At 42.7% G+C, this 21,600-nt stretch overlaps 1 protein-coding gene across 1 annotated transcript in view; it reads left to right on the forward strand.

Moving 5' to 3' along the window:
* The window catches only part of DMBT1 (deleted in malignant brain tumors 1), a 572,499-nt gene that overhangs the window by 471,270 nt on the left and 79,629 nt on the right, over positions 1 to 21,600 (forward strand). The window contains exons 42-46 of the mRNA XM_033942984.1: positions 69 to 386; positions 7,929 to 7,958; positions 8,362 to 8,679; positions 10,093 to 10,122; positions 10,526 to 10,843. Of these exons, the coding sequence (XP_033798875.1) occupies positions 69 to 386; positions 7,929 to 7,958; positions 8,362 to 8,679; positions 10,093 to 10,122; positions 10,526 to 10,843 (1,014 nt within the window). The remainder of the gene's footprint in view (positions 1 to 68; positions 387 to 7,928; positions 7,959 to 8,361; positions 8,680 to 10,092; positions 10,123 to 10,525; positions 10,844 to 21,600) is intronic.

Genomic DNA, 21,600 nt, shown 5'->3' on the forward strand with positions numbered 1-21,600 from the left:
AGATAAGCATGCACCGTGAGGAATTAGTACAGTCCTTCACTGCTGAATATTCATCTCTTGGTTTTCAGACCAGCCTCAAGCTCTGCGACTCGCCAACGGAGAGGGTCAATGCAGGGGTCGTGTTGAGGTTTACTACAACGGAGTCTGGGGCACAGTTTGTGATGTCGGATGGGATCTCACTGATGCTCAGGTCGTGTGCAGACAGCTGGGCTGTGGGATGGCTCTTTCGGCTCCAGGAAATGCCTACTATGGGCAGGGTACAGGAAGTGTCCTTCTGGACAGCGTGCAGTGTACAGGAAGTGAACCCTCGCTGTGGCAGTGCTTTAACGGTGGCTGGGCCACGAGTGTTTGCAGCCACACTAGAGATGCCAGTGCCATATGCTCAGGTAAATGGAATTAAATCATCCTGTCTTTTTTTTATATATATAATTTTGTCTTTATTAAATTTCAATTTTTTTATGACAACACAATCATATCGAAATAAAACAGTATCCATCATATATCAATTGTATAAGAAAATATTAAGGAAAATTAAATCATTCTGTCAACTGTTAGTTAGTCCACAATAATTGAGGGAGGAGAGTCCAAAAATCGAAGACTATGTCAACTCCTTAATTTCTCAGGCAGCCTGAAGTGATCAAAAGTACTTAATTGGAAGCATTATCTTGGCTTCTGATAGGGGGACTTGCAGTTGTCACCTCCTTATCCAAAATAAATCTAGATAACTGTGTAGAGTCAAAAAAGAAATATCTTGCTCCTTTAATATTAACCAACCATTTAAATGGAAATCTTAATATAAATGTTGCTCCCAATTTTAAAAGCTGAGGTCTCAAGAGCAGAAACTGTTTTCTCTTTTTTTGTGTAATCCTAGAAACATCTGGATACATCCTTAGTTTTTGATTCAGAAACAAAGCATCTTTATATTAAAAAAAATAACTTTAGGAACCAATCTCTGTCTGAATCTAAAGCTAACTGAAGAATTTTGCTCGTTGGTCTCCTCTTCCTCTGTCCTTGTCGGGTAGGATCAATTTGTTTAATATGGTCCTTTTTCCAAAATGGCTTTATACTTTGCAGCTGCTCCCTTTATGGCTCTTGAAACGGGATATCACTAAATTACATTCTATGCTTTCTCGATTCTGTTGGGGGGGACGGCGACCACGGGTGGCGCTGCGTTATCTGTTCGGCGCGTGGGGAGGAGGGGGACTGGGGTTACCACACTTTCGGTTATATAATGCTGCCTGTTTGATGCGTTTTCTGGGGGAGTGGCTTTCGGATCGCCAGGATTTTACTCCAAAATTTTATGAGAAGGAATTTTTTGCACCTTGGCATATTCTGTCTTTGGTGCATACGCCCCGTTCTGCCTTGCCGGTGGCTCTTCGGGGGAGTTTGTTGTTGCATTCACTACGCGCTGTTTGGTCTTATGTGTTGGACTCCTGGAATGGTACTCCCTCGATTACTAGATACTTACCTATTCAGGGGAATCTGCATTTCAGCCCCGGCATGGAGACTGCTAGTTTTCGTAAATTGGCATCCCGGGACTTCACGTTGCTTACCCATGTTCTCCAGGCAGATGGTTCTTTAATGTCCTGGGATGCTCTGGTCCGGTCGGGTGTTTTTTCTGTGAGTGACTTTCTTGTGTATCGGCAACTTCATCATTATGTTCGATCCCTCCCCCGAACCGCTCTGGCTTTTCTTATTGAGGACAGATTTGCGGCGCTGCTGGATCCCTACTTGGAAGATGGGTTTACAGTTTCTGGTCTTTATAAGGACTTCCATCGATTATTGGGTCCGGCTGACCGCGCTGTTCTGCACACCCGTTGGTGCCAGGATCTGGGGATAGCACGGGACGCTTTAGATCTCCCTTCCTTGCTTGCAAGAATCCCGGGAGTCTCCGTTAATGCAGAACTACGGGAGTGTCAGTTTAGGGTTCTTCATCGGGGCTATTTTACGAAAAGTCAGTTATATTATTCGGGTTACGCGGACTCTCCTTTATGCCCTAAGTGTCTCCAACAACCCCATTCGTTTATCCATGCCTTTTGGTCTTGTGTGAAAATCAAACGTTTTTGGCGGCAGGTTGTAACTTATGTGGAGAGCGTCTTAGGCCATGCATTACCTTTCTCTGCCGCTGGTCTCTTGCTGGATAAGTATGAGGCCTTCCGCTTGTCTGCTTCGGGTCAGCGGCAGTTTATGAGACGGGTAGGGGTCTTAGGGAAGAAGGTTATTCTATCAGTTTGGATTGGGGAATCTTCTCCATCCTTTTGGGACTGGAGGAATCGTTTGCATGCTCTGCTGCTGCTGGAGTGTAAAGATGCGTCTTACAGCTTACGACGGAAGCGACTCTTTCTTCGGATCTGGGATTCTTACCTTTTTTCATTATCTCCACGGGCTAGAAGTGACATTCTAAATTCCTTGTGACTTTTTCTGAGACCTGGGCTTGTTTTCCATCTTTGAGAGGCGCCAGGTATACTTCTCTTTCTCTTTCTTTCCTCTCTTTCTTCTTTCCTTCAATGTTGGTGTTACTCCTTGTATTGGGCAGTGGGCTATCTGAGTCCAAGCCTACTGCACTATAATTTTTCTCGCTTCAGACTAGGGGGTTTGGGGAGGGGGGGTGGTGTGGGTGGGATTGTTGGATCTACTATTTTGTTTCTGATGTTTCTTCTGTTCCTGTGGTTCTGACATATTGGTCTGTTCTGTGTTATTTGATAATAAAAATCGATTCAACATAAAGCTAACTGAAGAAAAAGTATGGCAGTCGTTATCTGTCCTGATTCTGACTTCTCTAATAGGTTAGTCAAGTCTAAAACATCTATTGCAGGTTCCTGATGATCCTCCGGAGATTTCTTCTTTCCCAAGAAAATCAACCTGTCTCTTTTAATATGGATTTATATTGATTTATATCAATCACTAATCTAAAGTCAGCACAGATTCCAGAATCAGCTCTTCATTTTGGAAAAGAGATGGCTGAGAGGAGATATGATTGATGTCTACAAAATCCTGAGTGGTGTAGAATGGGTACAAGTAGATCGATTTTATGCCTCATCAAGAATTACAAAGACTTGGAGGAAATATGTTTTTACTCAGAGAATAGTTGTAGAGGATGATGGCAAGAATGATTAATGTATCTGGTTTAAAAAAGGTTTGGACATGTTCCTGGAGGAAAAGTCCATAGTCTGATGTTGAGACAGACATGGGGGAACCACTGCTTACCCTGGCTCTGTGGTACGGAATGCTGCTACTATTTGCCAGGTAGTTGTGACTTGGATTGGCCTCCATGAAGATGGAATACTGTGCTAGATGGACCATTGGTCAGACCCAATAAGTCTATTCTTATGTTCTTAGACAAGGAGAAGAACAGGGATTGTTTCTCCCATTACACATCTCTACTCCATCACTACAATTCCAAAGCCTGTAGGTAGGAAAAGGATTCATAAAACGCAGGAAAGGATGGAACACGGACACAGAGCATAAAAATGTCCTTATCAGCTTCTACGTATCATTCCCCTTCACCTCTCAGCTTCACGATGCCCCTTTTGGACTTTCTTCTCTGCTTACTTTACCAGCTGCTCTTGGCTTTTCATCTTCTTTCTGTGATGGCTTCTTTTAAGCGATTTCTTTTGAAAACCAAAGTGGTCTTTTTCTCTTATTTTTGTTTACTTTCCTAATAAAAAGATTTCTGGCTCCTTTCAATTTTGCCCACTGCTTTTCTGCTTCCCCAAACTGTTCTTTTAGCTATTTGCCTATCTTGTTAAAATTAGGGTTTTTAAAGTCTAAAACCTTCAATTTCAAATAAACCTTGTCAACACATGTTTTAATTTTGAGTCACACCATCCGGTGATTGCTAGATGCCAAATAATTAGGGTTACCAGACGTCCGGATTTATCGAGAATTTATGGCTGGGCGTCTGGGCAGCTTTTCAAAACCCAGCACTTTGTCCGGGTTTTGAGATCGCATCAGGAGGTTGCATCTGCGCATGCACGGATGCCCTCCAGACTGACAAGAACAGACTGAGGGGGTGGGACTGGGCATGGCGTGGGTGTAACGGGATGGAATTGGGTGGACCTGGGAGTGGGTCTATGGGTCCAGATTTTACACAAGTAAAATCAGGTAACCCAACAAATGATCACCAACTGTAATATCTGATATACTCTCACCATTGTGAACATCAGGTCCGGTAAGGTCCCATTTTGTGTGGGTTCCATCACCAGCTCTTGAAACAGCTCTCCCTGCAGAGAATCCAAGACCTCTACTTCTAGATGAGTTCGCAACAAGGATTATGATGTGCTACAGTCTATGAACAGTCTAGACATTTCAGCTCTCTTAGAAGATTCTCAGGATATTATGCATCTGAAGATCTAAATATGTCAATTATGAAAGTTTATTTGGGGGAATGGCCAAGATAGCGGCATGTACCTGGTGAGGTCTTTACCTCTCTTTGTGTGCACCATTGTTTCTTGCTGAAGTTTTCACTGAAATATGCCCCATACAAAAAGAAAGAGAGTTGTTCGGGTGACTTCCTCACTGGCCTGAACAAACCCGTTGATGCAGCAAATGATCGAGAAGTACACCACCTGGTTGGCAGCAACTTGTGATCAAACCGCTAGAGTTTGCTCTGCGTTGGTTCAGCCTGAAGGAGCAGTTGGATCTTTGGTGCTAGATGTTAGCTTACTTCCCCCAGTGCTGTCTCCTCTGCCATGTCCAGCATTCAGTGTGGTTCTCTCGCAGGAACAGCAGTTGACTACCAAGCAATCGGCACAACTCCTAGGTGGGGGCGAAGTACTGACTTGTGGACACTGAGAGTTGGTGAGCAATGAGGCAGCAGGAGTGGTTGTTTCATGCCCCTACCCCCACCCCCCACCAATGGTGGTTGCTCTAGATTCTATTTGGAAGGCTATCTTAGAACTCACCTTGGTAGTTAAGAAGGCTTCTAATGAGGTAACTTCCTTATTTACTAAAGTAGATAATTTGACTAAAACTGTGGAAGAGGTAAGGCAAGAATCTTCCAGAAAGATCCAACAAGTACATTCTGGTGTTCAAAATCTCCAAGAATTCAGAATGCAGATCAAGTACAACTGCGAAAAAAAAAAAAAATAGAGCAAATGGAGAATTATAATCGAAGATTAAAATCTCAGGTTTTTGAATTTTCCCATGGATCGAGGAATATTGCCTATGGATATGTTTTTAAAAATACCTTGTTGAAGATTTGCATTTTTCTTCTGAAATGATTCCCCCTTTGAATAATGTATTTTATTTGAACGTGCCTAAGAAGAATGTTCAAGGAGATATGGTTTGATATAACCCAAAGAGCAACAGAAGTCGGATCTGAATAATCTTTCTGCATTTTTAAAGGATTCTGAATAAGAACTTAAGAACATACGATTTGCTGCTGCTGGGTCAGACCAGTGGTCCATCGTGCCCAGCAGTCCGCTCACGCGGCGGCTCTTAGATCAAAGACCAGTGCTCTATTTGAATCTAGCCTTACTTGCGTATGTTCTGTTCCAGTAGGAATTTATCCAACCTTTTCTTCAATCCCTGAAGGGTGCTTTCCCCTATAACAGCCTCTGGAAGAGCGTTCCAGTTTTCCACACTCTCTGGGTGAAGAAGAACTTCCTTACGTTTGTGCGGAATCTTTTCCCTTCCAACTTTAGTGAGTGCCCTCTCGTTCTCTTCACCTTGGAGAGGGTGAATAATCTCTCTTTCTCTACTACGTCAATTCCCTTCAATATCTTGAATGTTTCGATCATGTCCCCTCTCAGTCTCCTCTTTTCAAGGGAGTAGAAGCCCAGTTTCTCTAGCCTCTTGTACGGCAACTCCCCCAGTCCATTAACCATTTTTGTTACTCTTCTCTGGACCCTTTGAGTAGTACTATGTCCTTTTTCATGTATTGCGATCAGAGATCGTACAAAGATCCATTTTTATTGTTTCTTTCATTTTTTAGCTGGATTTGAATAATGTGATGAGGCTTTAGTTTCACAATTTGAAGACTCTTTTCTATGGACAGAGGGTGGATCTATCCTGACATGACTAAAATAACACAAGAACTAAGGAGGGTATTTCTCTCCTATAAACAAAAGACATTGAATCTTAGAGCATCACTTAGATGAAATTATCCTTGTAAGTGTTTGGTAAAGCAGAACAATTGAAAGCCTTTATTGTTTTAAAGAAGATCATGAAGGACTAGAGTTCTTTTTTTTTTGGAGGGGGGTTAAGTAGACAGAGTTAGATGATATTGCTGCCTTTGATGGTCATATAATTTTTTTTTCTTGCAGATAAACTCCTTCTTTCCTATGGCATCACTCCTCCTTTTGGAGAAATAGTGGTCTAAGACGGATATAGAATTATGAATTTTTATAAATTGTCTTTCTTGTTGAATTATTACGTATGTCTAATTCGTCAACAATTTGATACTTAAGTGTATTATTTTCTTTTGAAAATTATCATAAATTTTTAAAAAACCCAAATGGTCAGTAAGAGACGTTATTACTACCATTTCTTCACAGGACAGAATTAGCAAGAAAGGTACATTACCACAGCCTCAATAACACCTATAGGGGGAGAGTATGGCACAATAGTTAAAGCTGTATCCTGAGGTTGTAGGTTCAAACCCACGCTGCTCCCTGGGAAAGTCACTTTATCCAGCACTGGGACAGAGAGGGAAAAATGCTTGAGTACCTGAATAAATTCATGTAAACCATTTTGAGCTCCCCTGGGAGAACAGTATAGAAAATTGAATAAATAAATATAATCAGAGAATATCTCAACTGATGTCACTTTCAAGCTATATTACCACTTTGGGAATTTCAAATCTCAAATCTCATGTGGTAAAATGTTGCTTTTCTTATTTGCTTATGTTGAAACAAATGAAACCTGTTTTAACAGATGAAAATTTAACAAGATTGGACTACTGCAATTCTCTTGTGCAGGTTGCAGTAAAACAAACTTACAGCATTTGCAACATATACAAATTTCTACTGCTGATCTTATTACAAAAAAATGGACCTGTTTTGTATCGTCTTCACTGGCTTCCAATCTCAAACACACTGATTTTAAATTTTTACTTCTTGTCTTCAAAGATTTGCATGTCGGTCAAGCCGAGTTTTTATCTAAAAAATCATTTAAGTATGCAACTTCGAGAATCCTGCTTTCTTCTCAGTTACCTAGTCTTAAAGAAGTACATCCAGTATCTTGGAATTTGCTTAGACAAGTTCCAAGATTTGTCTTCCAATCTTGATTTTCGGACGTCAGTTAACACAGAGTTATTTCATCAGTATCTTGATCAGTCTGTATTATGAGATGTGTAACTGAAAAACTCTTTGCTCCTAGTAGTATTTAATGGACATTTTTATTGCTAAAATGGCTCTTTTGGTTGATCTTATGTTGAATTGTGATTGATTTAGTACACTAGAAATTGTTCGTATTTTACATTATTTGTATAATGGAATTCTCAGTATTGTAAACTGCTTAGCACTGATGTATATAGTGGTATATCAGATCTATTGCATCCAATTGAGAGAGCCTAATGCTTAGAACGGCGGCCTCAGCACCCTGAGGTTGCTGATTCGATCTCCATGCTGCTCCCGGTAACCCTAGGACAAGTCACCTAACCCTCAATTGCTCTAGGTACTGTAAGTAGATTGTGAGGCCACCGGGACAGATAGGGAAAAATAGTTAGACTACCTGAATGTAAAATACACTTTCATGGTCTTGCAATGAGGGTTAATAAGTACCTTAATAAACATAGACATCAGATACTGGTTTCTGTTCATGGATTGTGCTTATGATGAATTTGTGGCTTAGGTAATGTGTTCTACCTATGCAAGTCAGGTCTTTGTGCAGAATCGAGGATATCGAGGATTCCAGAGAAATTATGAGTTCAAACTATCTTGTCTATATGTTTGATTTGATGAATGCTATTTTTTTCATTTTAACAGCTCCGGGATCTGCTCCAGCTACACCATTGGGTAACTTTAATCCATTGTCCGTATTATTCTCCATCTCAGATCGGTGATGGCTACTCTTCCTTTTTGTGTTCTAAGTTCAGATCTAATGCCGATGTAAAGTTGGTCTAGGTGGGTGAATCTATTCATGGCCAAATCTAGGCTGGTTCAGATTCAGATTTGGAACCCGATTTGTGTGTCATAATTCACTACCTCTGTTGTAGCTGGGAGCTGTAAAATTCTACCGTCAGGTCTTTGAGGTTTCCTCATTCATATTCTGTCTGATTTCTGATTTGCCATAAGGGGTGTGATTAATCATGGGAACACATGGAGAGATTAGAGGAATCCAAATGTTTAACAGATAAGCATGCACCGTGAGGAATTAGTACAGTCCTTCACTGCTGAATATTCATCTCTTGGTTTTCAGACCAGCCTCAAGCTCTGCGACTCGCCAACGGAGAGGGTCAATGCAGGGGTCGTGTTGAGGTTTACTACAACGGAGTCTGGGGCACAGTTTGTGATGTCGGATGGGATCTCACTGATGCTCAGGTCGTGTGCAGACAACTGGGCTGTGGGATGGCTCTTTCGGCTCCAGGAAATGCCTACTATGGGCAGGGTACAGGAAGTGTCCTTCTGGACAGCGTGCAGTGTACAGGAAGTGAACCCTCGCTGTGGCAGTGCTTTAACGGTGGCTGGGCCACGAGTGTTTGCAGCCACACTAGAGATGCCAGTGCCATATGCTCAGGTAAATGGAATTAAATCATCCTGTCTTTTATAATATGTGTTTATATTGATTTAGATTAGTCACTAATCTAAAGTCAGAACAGATTCCAGAATCAGCTCTGAAGGATCACTTACAAGCCCTGGAAAAGACTTGATCCTTTCATTTCAGGCAGATTGATAGAAGAGAAGCCAGGGGTCCATAAACAAACAAAAACCACAGTTTAAACCTTTAAGAGCCAGGGCAGCAGTCAGGAGTTTTGCCAAAAGAAATAGCAGTTCAGGTGGTTCAAAACCCAGGATAGTGGTCATAGTGTTACCATATGGCTCCTTGCATTTAATGGAAGTAAAACCTGGAAGTCTCAATCCATCCTCCTTTTTCTGGAGTAATATGATAACCCTAAGCGGACAAGAATTTAATAAGCAAAGAAAACATCACTTCACACCTTCCCGCTTGAGCAGGGGTGTCAAAGTCCTTCCTCAAGGGCTGCAATCCAGTCGGGTTTTCAGGATTTCCCCAATGAATATGCATGAGATCTATTTGCATGCACTGCTTTCATTGTATGCTAATAGATCTCATGCATATTCATTGGGGGAAACCTGACTGGATTGCGGTCCTTGAGGAGGGACTTTGACACCCCTGCGCTAGAGGCTTACCTCACTCTCAGTCCTGTAATAAAGGGGAAACGAGTTAGAACTTTCTTCCAGCTTCTTCTGTCCTTAACCTCCCCAGGGTTCTCGCTCTCTTTTCCTTACACTGCCCTTTTTATTCCTGCTCTCTTCCTGTTCCTTCAGGTTAAAGTTACTAGACATGTCATCCTTTTGAGAACATGTTCGGGGGTCCGGACCCCTTTTCAAAACCCGGCACTTTGGGTTTTAAAAAGCTTCCCCCAAAATTGTGTTGGGCGAGAGGGCATTCGCGCATGTGCAGATGCCCTCCTGCCCGACCAGAGCAAGCAGCGGGGGTGGGACTAGGGCAGGACTGGGGTGTAATGGGGCGGAGATGGCAGGCCTGGGGGGCGTGTCTAGGGGGGTCCGTATTTTACGAATGTACGATCTGACAACCCTACTTCAGGTGTTCTTGCTGGCACTTGCCCACTACATGGAGAGAGCAAGCTTTCTGCTTAGCTCTCTGGCTAGGCAAATGATATGCCAGCAGAAGGAGAGGGAGAGTTTTCTCAAGGGGACTCTGACCACCAAAGGAAAAGGTCTAGAGATTCCAATAAACATAGACATCAGATACTGGTTTCTGTTCATGGATTGTGCTTATGATGAATTTGTGGCTTAGGTAATGTGTTCTACCTATGCAAGTCAGGTCCTTGTGCAGAATCGAGGATATCGAGGATTCCAGAGAAATTATGAGTTCAAACTATCTGTTTTAACTATCTTGTCTATCTTGTCTTTGATTTGATGAATGCTATTTTTTTCATTTTAACAGCTCCGGGATCTGCTCCAGCTACACCATTGGGTAACTTTAATCCATTGTCCGTATTATTCTCCATCTCAGATCGGTGATGGCTACTCTTCCTTTTTGTGTTCTAAGTTCAGATCTAATGCCGATGTAAAGTTGGTCTAGGTGGGTGAATCTATTCACGGCCAAATCTAGGCTGGTTCAGATTCAGATTTGGAACCCGATTTGTGTGTCATAGTTCACTACCTCTGTTGTAGCTGGGAGCTGTAAAATTCTACCATCAGGTCTTTGAGGTTTCCTCATTCATATTCTGTCTGATTTCTGATTTGCCATAAGGGGTGTGATTAATCATGGGAACACATGGAGAGATTAGAGGAATCCAAATGTTTAACAGATAAGCATGCACCGTGAGGAATTAGTACAGTCCTTCACTGCTGAATATTCATCTCTTGGTTTTCAGACCAGCCTCAAGCTCTGCGACTCGCCAACGGAGAGGGTCAATGCAGGGGTCGTGTTGAGGTTTACTACAACGGAGTCTGGGGCACAGTTTGTGATGTCGGATGGGATCTCACTGATGCTCAGGTCGTGTGCAGACAGCTGGGCTGTGGGATGGCTCTTTCGGCTCCAGGAAATGCCTACTATGGGCAGGGTACAGGAAGTGTCCTTCTGGACAGCGTGCAGTGTACAGGAAGTGAACCCTCGCTGTGGCAGTGCTTTAACGGTGGCTGGGCCACGAGCGTCTGCAGCCATTGTCAGGATGCCAGTGTTGTATGTGCAGGTAAACGGACTTTCAAGATTTCTATTGCATTATATAAATCACTATCAACAATCCACAGTCATTGCAAAACACATTTTCCAGAATTGCTCAGGTGGATATTCAGAGGCAACAGTAATTAGATTGTTTTAAAGCTATCTGCAGTATTTTAGAAATAATCTGGCCAATATTCAAAGCCATTTAAGTGGCCAGAGAGACTCCTACCCACTTAAATCACCTGGGGCCGCCTGGGGCAAGAAAAAGTAGGTAGGTCAGGGTCAGTGCAGGGGGAGACAGTGGAAAGGAGTCGAGGGTTATGGTCTCTGCAATAACAGCTCAAAATTTACACTTCATGGGCCCCAATACTGAATATTGGCAGTACCACCTAACTATTAAAGAGCTCGGAGGAGCCCTGGAATTCCCCTGAAAAACCTCCCTCCTTCCCTTTTCCCTGCTGCCACACAGAACCAACCTCCCTTGCCCCTAGGAAAAGCCCCCAACCTCCCTCTCTCCTAGTCTGGGTAGCACCCCTACCGCCCCCGGCTTGATGGAGCAGACATAGAACCTATTTGTTCGGAGGGACAAGATGGCGTTTGGAGCAGGACGCTGAGAGGAGCACTCCCATCTCAAGGTCTACTTTTTCGTTAAAATCTTTTTTGAGAAAATTGTTTCCATGCCGAAGAGAAGGGGGAAACAGAGGGGTGTCCCTCCACCTACCTCCGGATCCTCGACGCCGAGACAGACTGTAATCACTGCTTTTACAGTCCAACCTTCCACTTTGGGCGATTCTGCTGTTGCTGCGAGCCGGGAAGCTCACAGCCTGGACAGCGAGATGTCTCTCTCGCTGAGCCCGCGAGGACCGCATACCCCTCCCAAACCCGGGGAAACGTCGGTGGAGCAGAACATGCAGGAGGGCTCCCCCGGTGTAAGGAGAGAGGCATGTTCGTTTGCCGCGATGAACCCGGAAGTAGTTACAACCACGCTGACCCCGGCGTCGGAGGTGCAGCATTCAGGGAGTGAGGAGCCTCTGGCAGCGAATGGTAGTGAGGTCGTAGGAGCCCAGAGTCTTTCTCTTGGGGCAGAAGCTATAGAAAATCTGGCTGCTATCTCCTCCCTCAAGCCATTGGTGAGACCTCAGGCAGTAACACTGGACTCCATCTGGACTGCAATAGAGAATCTACATCTGGTATGCACTAACTTTGTTTCTATTACCTTGAATTCTACCACTAGGATAAGTTCTTTAGAGACTTCTATTCAACAACATCAAGTGGATCTTAAAAATTTAGAGAAAGTAACAACTGAGACTAAGAATTTACTTACTAAACAAATGACAGATAAAATGATGATCTTGAGGAAGATTGAAAACTTAGAAAACCAACAAAAAAATTTGAATTTGAGAATTCTTAATTTTCCGGTTGCTAAGTTTATGCCGCCTCAAGAATTGTTTAAGAATTTCATGTTGACTGTATTAAATATTCCAGAAGCAAGTCTTCCCCCGACACAAAAAATGTATTATTTAAAACAAATGCAAAAGGAAAAAGTAGTGGAAATTGAAAAAACACAATTGGATGTTTCAGCCATTTTGCAATCATCTGATATTGAAACTCAGGGGCGGGCAACATTATTAGTCTCGTTGGTATTTCTACAAGATAAAGAAATGTTGTTGAAATTGTATTTTAATTTGAAACAGGTCACCTATTTAGGTGAAAGGATATATATATTTCCGGATGTCTCTAAATGGACACAATCTAGGAGGAAAGAATTTTTGATTTATCGACCAAAAGTGATTGCATTGGGGGCAGTGTTCCAGTTAAGATTTCCCTGTAAATGTTTCGTCTCCTATCAAGGGAGTAAATATATTTTCTTTGAACCTGCCCAATTAGGTTTTTTCCTGGAGGGTAAAGGAATCTCTAAACAGTCCGAATGAAACAGGTTATTAATGCGGTATTAACTAATGGATAGGATAACATCTTATACTGCTCTATTTTCTAATTTGTGATTTTCTTGGGTATATGTTCCCCTTTCCCGAGGGGCTTTATTTAATTTTGTCTCTTCTCCTCTAATTGTGGACTGTATTTGATGATTGTTTTCATTGTATATTTTGTATCTTAGTTTTTTAACTAAGTAAGATTATAATCTTGTATTTCCTTTAACATCTTTGTAAAATGGGATGTAATAAAATGATAAATATAAAAAAAAAAAAAAAGAACCTATTTGTTCCTGCTCTTGCGGCTCCTTGAGGAAAATGTCTCCCAGTTGACAACATATTCAGTTCCTGAGAGTGTTTTAAAATAGGACCATAAATAACTACTATTTAGTTACTATTTCTGTGATCCTTATTCTAACTCAACTACCTTTCACTATTTGAGCGAGCATTTAGAGTAATGATGAGATCTGGATTTGGGGCAATTTGTACTTGGAACCTGAACTCTAACCATATTTTGAATGATTTTTCCTGTTTTCGTATTTCATGTATGTTTATTTGTGACTGATGTAGCCGCACACACATGGTTCACAGGCTCTGGCCAGCTCTGTCCAGGATCGGGACAACTGCAAGCAGGGCCCACAAAAAGATATTTCTTTAGTGGGACACAATCCTCATCATCTGCTGAGCTGGGCACAGGCCAGGGCTGGCTAGAACTTGCTATCCCAGAGGATCACAATCCCGGTGATTAATCAGCCTTCAGTCTCGTCCCCAGGAAGTAGGAAGAGAAGCTTAATTGATTAACTGGAACTCTTTATTTGAACTTGCTCAGAAAACGATTTACAGTCCGATCTGAGTGTATAATAACTGGTTTCTAAGAAAGTCAAATTTGAAGTCACGCCAAACGATTTCTCCAATACTCCATCTTCCTTTCTCTTCACATGCAGTCTCTGCCCTCTCCTGAATACCCCCTTGGCAAGTAAAGTCTTTCGCTCCTCTTCCGTTGAACCCTTCTAGTTCCCTCCTGTTTGTCTACTCTTCTGCAAACTTTAGACTCTCTTCCTTCAGGAGTCTCCCTCAGCAAAGGGTCTCTGGCAGGAGAAATAGGACAACCAGAATCCAGGAATCTGCTCTCCCCTTCCCTTTTATACACATCCCCTCCCACCCAGGAAAGGGACCTCCAACTCCATCCACAGCTCTTCACTGTCCACACACACAACTCAGTGATTTCCTGAAATATCTCACGCTCTCCAATCCACAACAGAGGTTTTGTGTTTTTTTTTTGGGGGGGGGGCTCACACTGATTTACAATAGCCTGGCTTTTGTGTATTTTATGTATAAAATTTACTTGTGATCCACCTAGAATAGTAAGCAGTACAGAAAATAATTTTTTAAAATAAATTAACTCTGAATGTTGTTTTATTTCAGCTTCTGCTGGATCCTTTCCAACTAGACCACTAGGTAATATACAAAGTGGAATTCTTATGCCATTTTCTGTAAGCCTTTGTTCAGAAACACCATTCACCATTCACGATCACCTCCAGGTGTACTCTTTATAGGGCAAGGAGGGATTTCCCTTCAAGGCTCAAGATGTTTACGGCTAGATTCACTAAGCAAACCGATCGTGCGACCTGATTTTCCACCGACCCGATTCACTAACCTCATGGCCAATCACCTCTGATCCGATTCCGATCCATGCATGCAAATGAGGGGAAACGGCGTGCAAAGTAGAAAGGGCTGCGATTCACTAACAAAAAGCAGGCACACCGACTGGGCTGGCCACGCCAAAACAAGCAACTGCTAAAGGCCAGTCGCTTGTATAAAAACCCTGCTCTCTGCCCTGATCTGCTGCTCTGGCCGCCCTGCTCTTGCTCCTAATCTCTCCTGCTGCCCCGACTCTCTTGCCCTTCCGCGCACTGCGAGCCCATGGTTTTAACCACGGGCTTGCTGGGCTTGTTAAAAGTTAAAAAAAAAATTGCTGCTCTTCGACGCATGCACAGACTATCTACAGATGGTCTGTGCGTGTGTCAGGATCACTACAAAGCGATCCCGGCGATCGGTTGGGGGCGTGATTCCAATTACCCTCATTTGCATGAGGATGATTCAAGTAACAACCCTCCAGACATGGATCGGATCAGATCCCTCATGGATCAGATTGGATCCCTGACGGATCGGATCGGATCGGATCAGTGCTCTTAGTGAATCTAGCCCAAGTACCAGACTTGCCAGTAACACACATGAGCCCTTATTTACTAACAGCTGGTAGGCCCAGATTTATAAGCAATGTAGGTAATTACCTTTGCCACCTGAATTTTGCAGCAGAAACAAGACTATATCTGGCTGTGTACATCAACGGTCTAGTCAAGGAGTCTGCTCAGGCCATGAGATACCCCACCTTCTCCTCTTGCAGGATCTCCAGGATAACAGGAAGCCCTGTAATTGCTGACCTTCTGTTAGTGATCTATAACCTGTCGTTAAAATCATCCATAGTACTTGAAGATTGAAGGGTGGCCAATATAAAGACAATTTAAAAAAGGATCCCAGGAAATGGCAGTCTGGAAAGCTTGACTTCAGTGCCGAGCAAAATAGTGGAATCTATTATAAAGAATAAAATTACCGAACACGTGAGATACACGTGGTTTAATGGGGATAGTCAGCATGAGTTCAGCCAAGGGAAGTCTTCTCTCACCAATCTGCTTCATTTCTTTGAAGGCAACAATAAACATGTGGATAAAGGTGAGCCACTGATGTAGTATATCTAGACTTTCAGAAATCTTTTGATAGTTCCTCATGAAAGACTCCTGAGGAAATTATAAAATCATGGGATAGGAGGCAATGTTTTGTTGTGGATGGATAGAAAGCAGAGGTTAAATGGTCATTTCTCAGTAGAGGAGGCTGAACAGTGAAGTGTCATAGGAATCTGTACTATTTAACATATTTATATATGATCTGGAAATTGGAACAACGAGTAAGGTGATTAAATTTGCAATTGACACTAAACTGTTCAAAGTTTCTAAAATGTATGCAGACTGTGAAAATTGCAAAAAGACTTTAGGAAATTGAAAAACTGGGTATCCAAATGTCAAATGAAATTTATTGTGGGCAAATACATAGTGATGCACATTGTGAAGAATAATCTAAATCAGTGGATCCAAACCCTGTCCTGGAGGACCACCAGGCCAATCAGGTTTTCAGGCTAGCCCTAATGAATATGCATGAGAGAGATTTGCATATAATGGAAGTGACAAACATATAAATCTGCTCCATGCATATTCATTAGGGCTAGCCTGAAAACCCGATTGGCCTGGTGGTCCTCCAGGACAGGGTTGGGAACCACTGCACGAAATCATAGTTACAAGATGCTAGGAGTCATCACCCAAGAAAGGTGTCATTGTAGACAGTGCCCTGAAATCTGCCTAGTGTGCAGTGTCAGCCAAAAAAGCAAATAGGATGCTAGGAATTATTTGAAAAAATATAGAAAAAAAGAAAAAAATATCATAATGCCTCTGTTTTGCTTCATGGGACGATTTCACCTTGAATTCTATGTACAATTCTAGTCTCCATATCTTAAAAAAGATATAGCAGAATAAGAGAAGGTTCAAAGAAGGGCAATCAAAATGATTAAGAGGATGAAACTCCTCTCATAGGAGGAAAGGCTAAAGAGGTGATAGGCTCCGGAGTAATCTGAGGAAATACTTTTTTACGGAAAGGGTGGTAAATGCGTAGAACAGTCTTCCAGAAGAGGTGGTGGAAACAGAGACTGTGTCTGAATTCAAAAGGGCCTGGGATAGGCACAAGGATCTCTCAGAAAGAGAAAGAGATAATGGTTACTGTGGATGGGCCATTTGGCCTTTATCTGCCGTCATGTTTCTATGAGGTTGGAGCTCTTCAACTTGGAAAAGAGACGGATGACAGAGGATATGATAGAGGTCCACAAAATCCTGAGTGGTGGAGAATGGGTAAAAGTGAATCGATTTTTTTTTCTCTTTCAAAAAGTACAAAGACTAGGGGACACTCAATGAAATTAAATGGTAATACTTTCAAAATGAATAGAGGGGAACTCATTGCCGGGGGATGTGGTAAGAGCAGTTAACATATCTGCGTTTAACAAAAGGTTCCTGGAGAAAACATGGTTAAACAGATTCTTTTCTTGAAATGCCGACTAACAAATCACAATAATGCAGTAACAAACAGCTGAGTTTTTAACTGTTTCTTAAACTGAAACTGGTTTTCACACAGTCGCAATTGGTCCACTAGAGCATTCCACATTTTAATAATAATAATAATAACAGTTTATATACCGCAGTACCGTGAAGTTCTATGCGGTTTACAATGATTGGAAAGCTGCTACAAATTGATGTGGAAATTACATAGTTGGAGATTAGTGGCTAACAGTTTAAGAGATCAGTTGTTATGGGAGAGATTGAGCAGATCAGCCATCTAGGTACTTCAGGAACAGGTATGTTTTCAGGTGTTTCCTAAATTCACCATAGTTTTTCCAGGTCTTTGCCCAATAATGCTGCATGATAAGAGAGGAGATGTTGATGGTGTTTTTAAAATTTACATCCTCTAACCAGCAATAGAAAAATTCATCGCTCTAGTGTCTGCATAATTTCCCTGCGCTATTGGAATTAATAGTTTTTGATTTTCAAATCGTAAAGATCTAATAGGCTTATAAAGTGCCACAACATGTCGAAGGTACCCTGGTGTTTGATGGTAAATACAACTGGAAACCAATGTAATTGCTTCAGAATTGGTGTAACATGTGCCATCCTGCCAACTCCCATTACTAACTTAGATGTGTCATTTTGTACCATTTATAATGCTCTCCCTCTTGTTTTTGAAATTCTAAGATAGAGAGCATTACAATAATCTAACCTAGACAGAACCATCCCTGCAAAACAGTCCGAAAATCAGAAAGCAAAATCAACAATTTCAAGCGATTGATAAACCATATGAAGTTGTTTGAAACATGACTTAACAGTCTTAACTATTTGCAGCTTCATAGTGAGGCCTGGTCTGACCCTGAACGGCTGTTCTTATGTTCTTAATATATGACAGAAACCAAGATGTCTTGACCTCCATTGCATTAAACTTACAAAGGAAGACGTACGTGATCCCAGTGGTATGCAGAAGAAATGGAAACTATAATCTCAACCAACCATAGGGAAGACAAAACTGCATGAGGTCAAACACCTGTCTAACAGTTCCCCAAAAAATCAACTTGGTAGATCATTCCCTCCTCTTAGACCATTTAAGATCTATTGGTATTGAAGCTGATATACTCAATTGGTTCTCTTCTTATTTGTTTGATAGAAATTTCTTGGTCAAAACTCCTTCTTCCACATCTACTACATATCTCTCTGTTGAATCAGAGTGGCCCGTAAAGGTTTATCCCTTTGCCAACCTTATTCAACATTTTTCTCAGCCCATTAGCCTTACTTATCCAAGATTCCAATAGAAAATAATTTTTCTAGGCAGATGACATCTTACTCATTCGATTTATCTCCATTCCAGGTTTGACTTGATTCCATAGCATCATGTTTATAGGGTCTGAAAATGGACCTCAACCTGGTAAAACATTCCGGTTCTCTTTCTGCACCTTCTGCTCCTATCACTTTGTTGGATGTTCAGATCACTCCTTTACTTCTTTATGTTATCTAGGAGTTATAATTGTCTCCAAATTGTCCTCTGAATCTCATAAAAGAGGTTGGTTTTAAAAGTTTGGTTAAAAAAGCACAACGTAGTCTCCATCGAGGGCTATACACTTAGGGGCTCATAATAAAAATAAAAAAATGTCTACAAAGTGGCCTAAATGGGTACTTGGATGATCAAAAAGCCTGATCATAGAAACATAGAAATAGACGGCAGATAAGGGCCACGGCCCATCTAGTCTGCCCACCTCAATGATCCTCCCCTACCTTTCTCTGTGAATAGATCCCACGTGTCTATCCCATTTGGCCTTAAAATCAGGCAAGCTGCTGGCCTCAATAACCTGCCTCTAAACGCATAGAGCGAAAAGAGGTGTTTTTAGAGGAGGGAAAAGGGAAGGAGGTGGGCGGGAGGGGGGCCGACCTAGGCCTAGTCATACAGCAGGTATAACCAAAATATTTGACAGGTTGCCTAGTCGGCACTTATACATTTTGACTTAGACCAAGTCAAAACAGGTATAAGTGCCGAAAAAGGGGCCACTGAGCTGATTGCGGCTGCCGCAATGATCTCAGCGGCCCCGGCAACCTGCCCACCCTCCACCGTAACCTTCACAGCAGGAGGGATGGCTCATCTCCCCTGGCGCGATAATAATACTGAAGTGCCGTCAACTACGGCACTTGGGATTGCAGCAGGAGAGATAGCCACAGGAGGGGCCTAAGGCAACTGGGTCTATTCCAGTTCACCCAGGTGCCTCAGGCCCCACCTGTGGGTGGGGCTTGAGGCACCTGGGCCAATCAGGCCCTAAGGCCCACCATTCTGAGGATGGCGGCCTGCCGGATGGACAGGCTTGGGACCCGTCCGTCCGGCCAACTTTCTTAAGGTACTGGGGGGCTGTCGGGGTGGGAGGTGGGAGTCGCAGGGTGGGGGGGCTCCATGGGGTTCAGGGGGGGCAATCATGGGGGTCAATCATGGAGGGGGTGATGAGGGCAGGAAGGCTTGGGAATCCTCCTGCCTGTATCTTAGAGGGGATGGTGGTAGGGGGTTTCGCCGGGGTGAAGGGTGGGGGTCACCGGGTGAGGGGGGCTTCGTGGGGTTCAGGGGGGGTGATGAGGGCAGGAGGGCCTCAGAATCCTCCTGCCTGTATCTTAGAGGGGGTGGGGGTAGGGGGTTTCGCCAGGGCAGGAGGGCTTGGGCTCCCTCCTGCCCAGATCATGTCGGGAGGGGTGGGGAGTTGCCGGGCAGGAGAGCCTGGGCTCCCTCCTGCCCGATCCGATCAGGGGTGGAGTGGATCGCGGAAGGAGAGGTTGGCTATCTCTCCTGCCGCAATCATTGCTGGGGGGGGGGTGGATTCTGTAACCAGTGGGTTTTTTGACAGACATCAGTTACAGAATTCAGCTTTTAGGTGAAGGATTAGCCCCTCCGCCTAAAAGCTTTTGTGTTGGGCGTTTGGAACTTAGGCCTTTTTTGGTTGATTATATGTTGTTAGTGTAGACATAGTGGTGGTCTAGGCGTATAAACAGCTGAACTTAGAGGCAGGCCTCCTTTTGGATGGTTTTTTTTTAAGAATGGACATTTTCCTTGCTTCTACTTTCAGTGTTTAGGGCTTAGGCCAAAAGGGGACTTAGACATGTTTTTGATTATGCCCCTCGATGGAAACTATGTTGTCTAACTTACGTTTTCCCCCAAACTTTTCAAACACTTTCATATATCTCGTTGTAAAAACAGGATTCTATTGGCTATGTTGCCTACAGAGCAACGGAGATTTTTTGGACATTGTCTCTTTACACACCATTATTCACGCAGCTGCCAGATTTCTTTGTAAGGCCAAATGTTATAACCATTATAACATCATTATTTTCTTGTCTCCACTGGTTTCCAGTAAGATACAGATGCTGGTTTAAGGTCTTGTGCCTCACTCATAAATCTCCTTTGGATTTGGCTTCTTGAACTATTCCATACAATCCCACACGTCATTAGATTCCTATCGATTCATTCTCCCGTAATCCAAACCTGCACATTTGCAATCTTCCAGATCCTCTGCTTTCTACTTTCTATCTCCTTTCTTGTGGAATAACCTCCCACCCTATATTCGAAGCGAGCCATCCTTTTAAAAAACGTCCTTTGGGTATGGCATAACATCTAATGACTTCACTAGGATCTGCAGAGCTCCAACAGCTGTTTTAAATATGTTGTTTTCTCTCTGTGTGCTTTCTCCCCATCTTTTCTATTCATTTTACATTTTCATTGTAAACCGCTATGACCCATAATCAAGTGCTTTTTATAAACATAAACATTAACCTGATTGCCACTCTCAAGCTACCTCCAGCACCCCTAGACCACAAACCTGATAAATGCCTGACCAGCTATGAACAAGTTCCCAGTGATCCATGATATCATCAAGAAACTGAAACTTTGCTATATAAAACTGGGCCCAACAGGTTTGAATATCAACCAAGACCAGGGAAATTATGAGATTTTAGTGAGGAAACCCTTAGGTAACCACGATTAAGCTCCAACCTTTACAAAAAGCTCATCCAGCAAGATATTACCATGGAGTGTCCCCTCATTTATTTATTTTTGGAAAGAGTAAACAATCGAATGAAATTTAACCGTTCTACTCTACTCCAGTCATAACCCTGTCTCTTTGGCCTTTCTTCATATGAGAGGAGTTCCAACCCCTTATTTCTTGTGGTTGCCTTTTGAACCTTTTCTAATTCCGCTATATCCGGAAGTTATGTTATATGTCATCTTATATCCTGCCAAGCAGAGTTCAAGGTGGATTACAATGGGCATTATCACTTCACACAGGTAAGCATACAGTGCCAAATAAAAACCAGTTTAAATTCCTAACATAGACTTCTAAACTAGCGTTGACCATTCTATGGTGATGGTTTTGGTGCTTAATTACAGAACAGCACTTAGGTTTGCCATTACCCTTATGCAGATGGACAGGAGAGTGTGGTACACTAGTTAGATCACACAGCCTCAGCACCCTGAGGTTGTGAGTTCAAAACCCCATCCAGGCAAGTCACTTAATCCTCCACTGCCCCAGGTACATTGTGAGCCCACCGGGACAGAGAGGGAAAATGCTTGAAGTGCCTGTAAAAGATATGTAAACCACTGAGAACTCTGTAAGAGTCAAATTTGAATAAACACATTCTCTAAATTTAATACTGGAAACGGTGCTTAAACTGAGGCGGGTCAA

The sequence above is a fragment of the Geotrypetes seraphini genome, chromosome 4 (assembly GCF_902459505.1).
Source record: "Geotrypetes seraphini chromosome 4, aGeoSer1.1, whole genome shotgun sequence".
NCBI lineage: Eukaryota > Metazoa > Chordata > Amphibia > Gymnophiona > Dermophiidae > Geotrypetes > Geotrypetes seraphini.